Below are 11,570 nucleotides of genomic sequence, written 5' to 3' on the forward strand. Positions count from 1 at the left end.
ATTCCTGCTAAGTTTATAGTATCTCCCCGCTCACCTATTTTAAGTAAAAACAAACATGTGAGTGGTAAGGCTTTAATTTAAACAGTATTTCCTGTTGTTTTGAAGGAATTGCAACTTCTGAGGCAAAATTTAGTAATTACTGTCTTTCTAGAATAGAAGAGGAATAAGTTAAAGAAAGAAAAATGTAAACCCTCTAGAAGAGCCGCCCTCCCTGCCATAGATGGATTTATCCATGGACAGTACACATAGCATGAAATGAACAGTATTGACGTTTTCACAGCCTCCCACATATACAATATAATTCTATAAGACTGTACGAAGACTCTTTAAGACTGAAGACCCCCTAAGACTCTTCAGAACTTAATGTTGAGCATTTGATGGGTAATGAATGAATACAAAGAACGCCCAGATAAGAGAACAAACTCACCTAGTTCACCATGTGAGCCAGGAGTACCTAGATGGCCTGAAGTTCCTGTAATACCCTTTTCTCCCTATCATATGATTGAAAACAGATATCAGTTAATGAGGATGAGGATTTATTCAACCCTCCAAGCAGCACAGTTTGGAAATATTGAAAAAAAGGCTATTAAATTTACCATTTTTGAGTTTCTGTGGTACTTTATAGAGTCATTTGGCTGAAATCAGTTAAACCAGAACAGTACAAACCGAGGGGCAAGTTAGGTTTGCAAAGACTGAAGTTTGAAATTGAGAACATCCTATTACACATATATATGGTAGCGAGTCCTGCAGTACTTGGTTGGTTAAAAGTCCCACTGCAATCTAAGGGCAAAGCTACCCGAGAAAGGAACATAACTTTTGACTCTCTTAAATAAATGATGTCTGTGAGTCTACTGGAAGGCCTTTTGTAAGAGTTTATTTCTTCCAGTGTAACTTACTTTGCAGCCAAAGCAAGTCACCATGAATTGCCCTCTAGGAGCCGAGATTCTTAGACTCTTTTACTGTTAGATGAGTGGCAGTGAATAATTTTTGGCAGTGGTACCATCAGCCCTGGGAGAAGGGAAGAGTAAGCCCAGCGTTGAGACTAATTTTTACCAACAGCTACAGCAATGGGACCAAGGACCTAGAAGGAACTGTCTGGGTTCTCATAGGCAAAAAGCTGGCGCATGAAATTTGGACGTCTCCCAATGAGAAAAGAAGGCACTCCGCTTAATGAACATTGGCGAGATCAAGCAAAATTATTTGACCTATTTATTAAATTTTTATCGCATTTTTATCTTTGCACTGAAGCTGCTCAGCACAATTTCAAGGGGTGAATGTCACTTCCAAGAGAAACTGAACGCCAGCAACAAGGATACCCTTATTCCCTCACAGGCATGAACTCACCCTGCCTCCTGTGCTGCCAGGGAAGCCTCTGATACCCGGAGAGCCAGCTGGACCAGGATACCCCTTCAGACCTGTCAGCCCTTTCGCACCAATGTCCCCTTTCACACCAGCCACGTAGCTGGGATGCCCAGGGGACCCTGGAGTTCCTGTCTTTCCAGGAACGCCTGGCATTCCCTTGCTACCTGCAGGCAGGGAAGAAGAAAAATAAAGATGACTTAAACTATTAAAGCTGGAAAGGCTGACACACAGTTGCTTGTGTGTAAGAAGTTTTCCTGTTAGCAGCCTTCTCAAAACATGGCACCGTGATGGGCTAGTACAAAAAGGCAGCACACAAACATAACATAACCCCGCAAAGCTTTCCTGGGGGGTGGCGCTGTGAAATGCAGCTGGGAGCTCAGCTTTTGCTCTCAGAGACTTTGCTGGGGGGGCTGCAGTGCAGTAGTACGATGCCCATGGAATATTTAATATGGTCACTGAGAAAAGACACCAATTGACAGTCCTGAATGTGCTTGCTTGGTTTTGTTGTGACCACTAACCTTTCGAGCCAAAGAATCCCTTTGTGCCCCTTTCTCCAGCATCTCCTTTTTCACCTTTAACTTCCAACATCATGCTGGGCTTGAGCTTTGGGGGTTCTCCTGGGGGACCTTGATCCCCACGGTCACCTAAAGGGCAAAAATACCCACCATGTTACAAAAAGCTCATCAGCGGCACTGTGTTGGTAAAAGGGAAAAGAAGAGTGAATTTAGCAAAAAGGGATTAATAGATAATCTTGCAGAAGTGCTGGAAAATCCACTTGCATAAAAACTTACCTGCGTCAATACGACGTGCCAGCAGAATGGTGAAGGATAAGAAAACATGAAAACCGAGTTAAACTTTTGTACATACAATGCCGGGGAGCTGGACCCAGACTCCTCTGTGATAGATAATTTACCTCTCAGCAGATCAGTTAGGTATCACGTGTTTACAAAACCCCCCCCAAAAGCACGCTGGAGAAAGCACAGAAAAGTAGGTCAGTTCCCGTGAAAGGGAAACTCTCAGTCAAAGCGCCTTGGGCGAAAGAAAGTGTTCGGATTTGTTACCAGTTATTTTGTTCCTTTTCTTGATTTGAAGGTTACTGGTGACATCAGTAAATAATATCCCGAAGAAAGGGCCCAAACAGACTGCGTGACTGTCTTTAGTTCTTTGTGGGATGCAGAGACAGTCCAGCCACCCAGACTGGTCTCCTATGATCATGCACTGTCTTACACTTCTTCAGCAAGATGTGTATTTGCACTTTTCTTTGCAGGGGCTGTTTCCACACTTGCCTTTTGCTCAGACCTCCCCTGAATTACTGGGAGCACTGTTTTGCAACCTTTGAATTGCAGACCGGTTTTTTTAAGTTACCTGGGTCCCTAGAAAGAACATTTTCGCCTTGTGGTAAAGCATGTGTTTAAAGACAGTTGTGTGCAAAGAAAGGAGGACTAAGTTACAGTTTTCATTTCACTGATGATGATATCAACTGATGTGTTTCTGACTTTTAACTACTTAATTGCCTTGTTTTCTGAATATTCCAATGCCTTTACAGTGCAACTGGAGCAAAAGCTGAATCTTCTTCCCCCAAACACCTTAAGCTTCCTGAGAAAAGGCTCTGCTGAGTTCTGCACAGGCCCAGAGGTGCCACTGTCTGAGCTCAGCTGAATGAGATGTCTGTCTCCAGCCTTAAACATGTAAAGATTCACAAAGAAGTAACCTTTCCCTGAGCCTAAAATCCAGGCCTCTTGGCCAGAGGCCCATGTGTGAAATAGGCAGATGAATGTCTGAACTAAATTTACCATGTGAAAAATGCGTCGTCTTTGTGTCCTTGTTAAAATAGTTCTCCAGATGTGAAAAGCAAACACACTGGTACCACCCATAAGCAAATACCTTTAAAGCCACGTGCGCCCTGTGAGCCTTTATCGCCCTGAGTCCCGAGCAGGCCATATTCTCCTTTGATTCCCTTGACGCCTGATCTTCCTTTTAGGCCTGGCATGCCTTTGAAACCATCAATGCCAGGTGAACCTCTTGAGCCTTTAAAGAAAGAAGGGGAAGAGAACTATTACCTCACACAGATTTCTGCAAACTAAGTAAATGTAACCAGCAACACATGACTAAAATAGCATGAAAACTTCAGTGCAGCAGTACCTATTTTTGGGTGCCTTGATGCCTAGGGCAATCTGCAGCTCTAACTCAGGTACCCAAGCTCTCTGAGAGGTAAAGAAGAGCAGGGGTACACTGAACTGCCTCAGCTGGCCAAGAGGAGATGTTGTGGACATGACCAGAACTTAGTGTCTTCTGAAAGATCAGTTCAACCCCTCTCCTACAAGTAAGCTAGGGAAAGGTACCTAGTTGCACGCAAGGTTTTCAGTCAACTCATTCTTCTACATGTAGAGATACAAATCACGGGTCTAGGACTGGCTGGCTCTTTCTCACCAAAAATTCCCATACTCCTCTTTTCTAAACAAGAGGATGCTGTTTTACATGGGTCATGCTAACAAACAGATCTTCATTCCTCTCAAACAAGAGCTGATCAGTACTCCATAGTCATGCTAGGAAAAAAGTCCTACCTTTCTAACTGATGAAATTGCAACATGTATTTTTAGGTAGGCACCCCCCACCTTGTTTTTAACTTGGCGTCATGTAGAGTTGAATCCTGTTGAAACTCCCTGTGTGATGTAGACAACTTGCATTATACATAGTGTTTTTGTGGCTGGCAAGTGAGAATCTCACCTTCTCTATATGTAAGATGAGCATCCTGGTAAAAGTCAACATCGAGGTCTTGTGTCCGGCATTGCGCAGTACGCAACTGCCAGCTTTAAAAAACTTTAAAGCAAAGGTTTGGGAAAACACCTCTTTAATTTCACTGAGAGTCAGTGGAACTGGGACAAGAGAAAGACTTTGGGAGAGAGACAAGTGTAAATACTGTGTATGTTTTAAAGGAAGAAATAAAACAGCCATTGCCTTTCTAAATAGGGCTGCACATCACAAGCTAGCATTTTGCCAAGCACAACACAGGGGAAAACAGCGATTTTGGAATGTATTAGGCATATGACCCTAATTCTTAAACAGAGGTCGCCCAGCAGAGAACGTGTCCTGTTCATCTCATCACAGAACAGCTTTAAGCAACATTGCTTCTTTTTCAGAGCACCTGTCCAGAGCTCACCTTTATCTCCTGGAAAGCCATCCATTCCGCTTATGCCAGGGGGACCAGTCACACCAGGTACACCTTGCAGTCCCGGGTAACCTGTTTCACCTTTTTCACCAGACAGACCTTTCAGGCCCACAGGGCCAGGAAAACCTTGCTCACCATCTTCTCCCCTAGCACCAGGGGGACCTGCCACGTGAACACGCAAACAGGGAGATTAAAAAGCATTTGGACATCCGTGATGATTTCATACAAGCTCAAGAAGGAGAAAACTGCTATCCTACCAGCTTCTTGTTGAGGGGGGGAAAATTAGGATTTTTTTTCCAGCAAAGAACTGAAGAAATGGTTATAAAGACAAAAGCAGCTCATCAATGCAAACCATTCTTGCTACCAGCTTGGTTTGGTACCCACTCCCAACAGGACCTTCTCCTCCTCTTTAATTCAAGAATTAAGCCCCTTTTCCATAAGACTACTCCCATTTGGTAGCTCCCTTCTGCCAGTCTGCCACCAGCAAGCTCTGGCCTGGCTTGGTACGTGGCTATAGAAGGAAAAGCAGCAGCTCTGCCAGTGAGGACCATCATCACCCCTACTTCCCACCTACTGTACCAGCACAATTTGCAGTCACAGTGTTTGTACTATTACTGTCATTTCCCTGGCTGGGAATTAAAGCACGACATGTGCCACAGCCCCAAGCTTAACTTTTGGCTGTGGAAACCATACAGTTGCCCTGCCACAGAGAACTGGCAGGAGGAGTGACACAGAACAGCAATAATTCCTCACCTTGAGGTCCTTGAGAGCCAGGCCTGCCAGCTGGCCCAGGGTTTCCTGGAGCCCCTGGGAATCCACGTGTTCCTGGTATTCCTGGCAATCCCATCAAACCAGGGAGACCCTGTGGCCCTGGATCTCCTTTGGGTCCCAGCAAACCTGGATTACCATCCGCTCCTAAAATACCATAATCATGCATTAGAGAGCATAAACACCTAGAGAGCTTATTATTACCTATCCCTTCTGTGTATGCACTAGTCTTACAGGGTATGTTTTTCCTCTGAAAATTCAGTGAGAACAGGAGAAGCAAATCAAACTGCTCACCAGTTTTAAAATACCTGACATTGCCAGTACTGATTTCAATATTTGCATCGGAAAGGCTGACTGGCTCTTTCAAACGAATGGAAACAATTTGGCACCAGGTGGGTATTGATGGAGCAGGTCTCTTCCCCTTTTAGCCCCAATAATTCTTTAATTCCTGACCCCTCTCTTTATCACATACATCTTTGTAAGAATCAAATCTGGACTGAACCACTGAAATAATGCTCTGGATCTTTTCTAAAATGTGACGGGCAGGCATGGAAAATTTAAGGCAGACAGTGAGTTCTGGTTTTGTGTTACTGCTCAGAAAGTTTCAAGCAAGCTTGCTATAAGGCATTGTTATAAGATTCATACAAATTCCTAAGCAAAAAGGCCCTGATCCTACATGACTTAGTGCACTGGGTGAAAATTAACGTCTCTGTGATGTACGAGCAAAGGGGGTGTTAAGATTTAAAAGCTAATGCCTGCTTTGCATTCAGATTGGAGAAGCAGCAGCGTACAAGACCTCAAAAGCACATGGCACTTAAAATCCAGGCCAAGTGGATCTGCTTCTCTTTATTCGGGTTTTACATCAGTGTAGGTCCATTGGCTTGACTGCAGTTAAGTGTGCTTTATAACCGAGGTCACATAAGGTGAGCTTCTCAAAAACAGAATACAGGCTTTAGCTCTCTGTTCTGAGGGGCTAGTAGTTTAAGTGGCATAAATGATATAAAGGAATGACTAGCCACTTCATATAAAACTGGGAGAAAAAAAAAAAAAAAAAGACTCATACAGAAATTCATGCCCTTTTTTTAGAGCCATTCTGTCAGAACTGTAAAATAAATCAAGAACAGACAAACTACTAATGTTTTTCATTTTCACTGTACTTATTTTTTGTTATTACTGAAAACTTAGTTCTACAGAAATGCTTAGAAAGAAGGTACAAAGTCACACATTTTTTACTTCCTTTTCAATCCATGTTTTACCTTGAATTTCTTCCCCTTTTCAGAGGTGTTAGTGATATTTTCTGCCTTTTTTAAACTTGTCAAGTGCCACAGAGCTGCCTTCATCCCTTTCCTTCACTCTGGGGCTCTACTGAAGGTGGAACCAGCTCTCCTCACGTCAAATAACTCATATAAGCTGATGATCTATTCTTCTTTTTCTTATTTGTTTTGAAAATCATGAGAAGAGTCTCCAGAACAGTTTCCTGTGATACATCTCCGTGCTTTGAGCTAGTCACACAATTACTACTCTTTTCTCACTTCCACAACAGGGCAAGGGGGTAATCAGCGGTTGTAAATTTAACTATGTGTCCAAGTGTTACTGAAACTGTGTAGGAGGGGATGCTTGATTCCCACATGTGCTTTTGAAAGTCCTCCACAGAATTCACAGAGTGACAAAGTCAGATTTTGTAGAGACGCTACGGTTTTGTTTTCTACAGGGAGTTTAGCATGTTTTTAAGCTCTGTGGAATAATGAAATAAAATGAATACCCTGAAATTACAAATAAGTAAATATTATAATCTTTTTCTTGTTCCTGAGTGCCCAAAGACTGACCAGGTAAAATGGCTTATTAAAATTTACTAAACGGTATGTCATCTCAGCTAAAATTTACAAATTTTGCACTAGTTCAACGTGCTATTCTACAAAGCCATGCAGTATCCAAACATTTTCTGGCTTGGGAAACAATCTCAGTATGATGTAAGTGAAAAATCCAGATAATAACTACATCCCCACTCCCATAACTACAGTGTGAAAAATTAACAGTACATCTGAACACAACAAAGATGAGCAAAATCTGGTTCTCTGGTATTCTACTGCAGCTGATTTCATGTAGTGCAACATGAAGGAGTGCTGATTGTAAGCAATGGATCTCCGGAAGGCTTTTGGAGGAGCCAGGCACATTGGTAAGTCGAGGTAGATGGGGAAGGGATGGGAGATGATCAGGCACTGGGATTTGATGCTGGGGTCATCAGTACCCTCAATGCATCCTAACACGGTCTCTTACTAGTCTCACATCTCTATAATTTGGCTACATTTATATCAGACTCTGACTCAAACATTTCTTTATCTGAAGTAGCTGTTACCTCTAATTCCTGGTACTCCTTCATCTCCTGGTGTGCCTTTCAACCCTGGGAAGCCGGGAAGCCCGACATCCCCTCGGGAACCTGCTGCTGCTCCTAAAACGTCACCAGGAAAGCCCTTCAGCCCTGCTGCTCCTGGAGCGCCGGATTTTCCTGTAAGGCCTGGGTGTCCCTGCAGTCCAGGCAGACCATTCAGGCCCCTGTCTCCTCGGGGCCCAGTAAAACCTATAAATAAAACAGGGACTAGGCATCACAGGGTTCACTACAAATGTTGGAGGTTAAATCCTACATATACCATCATAACACCTTTTATACTACTGTAATTTCCCCTAGTTCTTAGCAGAAACTTGTAGAATCAAACAAAGCATTATATAAATGTTTTTAAACCACGTAGCATTTATAAGAACATTTGACCAAATGTGGAAATTGGCAGAACTTACAGGTAACCCTTCAGGATACCTAGTGCCTAGGTGATAAAAGATCCACAACTCCAAGCACAGTTACTTCTGTGCAACTATTTTGACATGGCTATTGCAGTATTTTATAAACATCATATTCTGTAAGGGCAAAAAAACCAGTTCCTGTACACAAAAACCTGGTTTGATACACAACAGGGGTAAGATATTTCAGGGAGTCAAATTTGAAAAAATAAATGAGGAATGAATGCACATTGGAGAACTGGGAAGACCTGGGGGAGTTGCCCAGATGGGTCATTGCTGTTGCTGTTCCCCACACATCTCAAGGGGCCAGCGCCAATTGCTTCACGCTCTTGATTTAGGGCTTGGAAAACAGATAGAGGGAGAGAATTTCTAAAGAGCTCCTAAATTAAGTTGCGTCAATGGCTACAGAAAAAACTCAGTGACTGTTTCTCTGACCAAATCAACCTGGTCAAACACGGCAAAGTGGTAGTTTCTGGCAGTAACTCTTGCTGGACTGACTGATGATCTGTGAACATACCCACTGCAGCTTATATGTGTGTGCAGTGGCACTATTTTAGGCTCATCTGACTTACTGATGAACAGATCAACTATACATGCAATTAATCAATGTGTCTTGGGCACCCTGGAATCTCTGGGGAGATTCAGAAGCCCTGGGATTTAATCTGTACCTATTACAGACTAGCATAAAATACGACAGGCACTGAACACTTGCAAACACTGTTTGGAAACACAGCTGCCTACGGGCAAGGTAGCTGAGTAGCTAGTACTCTGCCTTCGATACGTGCAGTATAATTTATACTAACGCCGGAAAGAGTTAAATAGAAGTACTGACACTAGTATTTTCTTCCTTTCTGCATCATCATTCTGAGTATATTCCATTTGGAATCCGAAATATCTTTTTATTGAATGTCTTTATTTCTATGTGAACTTCATGAATTTTTACCGTCACATTTATAATTTTGCACAATAAAGCAGATTTTAAAAGGTTGGCGCCTTTGTTACTTTTCATCATTATAGAAGTTGCAGGAAATCCTTCTGGATTTGAGAAGTAGCAGCTTTGTATAATAGTTTATTGCTTGAACGTTGAAGGGAAGGTAAGTGAAAAAGTACCTGGAATCACGTTTTTGTGTTTCAGTGACTGTAGTAAAGAGGTCAAAAGTAGATAAAGAATGACTTATTGTTTCAAGATACCTGGAGGACCTGGGAATCCTTCCCGACCTGGATCACCTCGTGTACCATTTAGCCCTGGGTATCCTACTGGACCTGGTTCACCTGGGAATCCTCTTGCACCTTTTGCACCTAAATCGTATAAAAGAAAGTAAGAAAGTGGGATCTGAACAAACAAAACAGAAATGTGCATATAATGTAAGAAAAGGTAGTGGTAGATATCATCACCCGGATGTGTTTCCAGGTGCGAAGGTGAAACTTTTTTTAAAATTTTATGGGACTGTACCGTAGCTCTTCAGCAGTATTCAGGATCCCAAGACATGGACCAAAAATCCAGGCTAAGTACTCTTACAAACGTGGATTAACATGATTTAAAGATTAGTGATGTGGAGGCTATTAGGGTGAAAATAATTAGTCTCAGACTTGTGGAGACTTCTAATATTTTGTAAATTAAGACTTTTAGCCTAAGGTCAAAAGGCAATGCCAACGAAGAATGCTCAACAGAAAGAGGCACAGATGAGATGCTGCAGGAGGAAATTTTTTTTCCTCTCCCTGCTAAACTGATCACAGAACAAGAGCAGACTGGTTTCGATAACCACAAAACAGAAATGTAAGGCTAAAGGTTAGATCTAATCATCCTAGAAACTGAATACAAATTAACTAGCCTACTTACTATATTTGTAACAGTACAGGTCTATAGCTTCAGTAGTAAAAGAAGAGCTGTGCCCTGAAAAAGCGTTCTTCTGGCACTGAACTCATGTTCATACCGAGTGACCTCTGACAGGTAAAATGAGGCCTCGTGATTTAGTATTTGACATTTGGGTAAGAGCAAATACTACCATTTCTTAACATCTCAAAACCTGCAAGCATTTCATAGGATTCTTTGGTTAAGTTTATAAATACTCTTTTTTCATGCAATAGTTTTATTACACGAGTCTCATTAATTCACTGTATTCCAAAATCAAGATTTTTTGATTAAGTTCTCTGAAAATAATTCCTGTGTAATGCTTTGTTTCCGTAGCCTCCCCAGCTCCTCAAACTCTTCAAGTTCCCAGCTCAGGCTGGGAAGATCAACAACATGCTTTAACATTTTAAGTGTTGTTGCTTAGCATCACCATGAATTACAACTCATTTATTTATTGCACTGAAAGCGAGTTTCTCTCCACCTCCGAGTATGACAAACCAAGGAAAATACCACTTGAATTTTGATACTTTTTTCCACTTTACTTTTCTGAACTTCCATTATTTAACCATGATTTTCTGCAGTTTTAGCTGTTGTTTGTGAAGGGGAGAGGGAAACCTTTAAAAAGACCACAAATAAGGTACACATAAACAGCCAATGCAGCGTGAATAGCATTTTTCCAGTGCCGTACAGGACTATTGTTCTCTCTCGTATATGAACAATAACTTCTCAGAAAGCAATTAAAAGGAAAAATCCTAGGCTTTCAGGTCTCAGTGAAAAATTCTAATGTGCCTCTTACCCGAACAGCATCTTGGTCTTGTTTCCCATCTGTAATAACTGACTTTCATTCATTCTGTTCAGTATTGCACTAATTAAAAAGCCACGTTAGAGAAAGAAGACGGCAGATGGAGAATGCAACCACTGCTTACCACATATTTCAGTAACTCATTATGCAACGTTAGTTGGCGTTAACACGTTGCACCCAACAGTAGTAAGAAAAAGTTTTTATTTTAGATCAATGTTTAGTTTGCAAGCACTTTAGCTGTATGTTTGAAACAGAAAACAACTTAAACATTTTATTCAAGAGCGACCACGTAGGTCTTGAGACTACTGAATAACCAGGATGTAACTTAGGGAGGGCTGTGTATGTTGCCAGGCATTTCAAAGGAACACAAGGACATGAGCTTGCGAGACTATAAAGATGACTCCTCGCTGGATATACTGGCTGCCATCAGCACCTAGGACACTCAGAGGCTTGGTTGTCTATAGCAGAGCTCCATCCTGGCTGAAAAGGAGGAGGGAAATCTTGCGGACAAAGCCACATCACTCTAAGCAGACAATGAAAATAGTGTAAAGGAGGTGTTGGTGCTTTTGTGTCAATCCGGAGAATGTGAGTGGGATCGATGCTCCAGGAAACTTGATGGACACGGTTATGGCAACAAGAAGCTGCAAAAAGTTGTAAGATGTCCCCTGTTCCTTCTGGGTTTCCAGCTCCAGAACTGCCTCAGGTTGAAAGGCAGCTACGAACAGAGTTCTGCACTGGGCTCAGCAAGGGGCCTTTTCCAGTTTTTGGAGGGAAGGGATGCAAACCAAATCTTAAAATTACTAAAACATATAAAATGACTAAGA

The 11,570-nt window shown here is 42.1% G+C and overlaps 1 protein-coding gene across 1 annotated transcript in view; it reads right to left on the reverse strand.

Annotated features, from left to right (window-relative positions):
- COL4A2 (collagen type IV alpha 2 chain) overlaps positions 1–11,570 on the reverse strand; it is a 111,052-nt gene that overhangs the window by 14,641 nt on the left and 84,841 nt on the right. The window contains 9 exon segments of the mRNA XM_035901165.1: positions 5–34; positions 428–491; positions 1,345–1,526; positions 1,881–2,006; positions 3,247–3,390; positions 4,523–4,693; positions 5,285–5,446; positions 7,656–7,877; positions 9,284–9,391. Of these exon segments, the coding sequence (XP_035757058.1) occupies positions 5–34; positions 428–491; positions 1,345–1,526; positions 1,881–2,006; positions 3,247–3,390; positions 4,523–4,693; positions 5,285–5,446; positions 7,656–7,877; positions 9,284–9,391 (1,209 nt within the window).

The sequence above is a fragment of the Egretta garzetta genome, unplaced genomic scaffold (assembly GCF_000687185.1).
Source record: "Egretta garzetta isolate BGI_Z169 unplaced genomic scaffold, ASM68718v1 scaffold168, whole genome shotgun sequence".
Taxonomy (NCBI): Eukaryota; Metazoa; Chordata; class Aves; order Pelecaniformes; family Ardeidae; genus Egretta; species Egretta garzetta.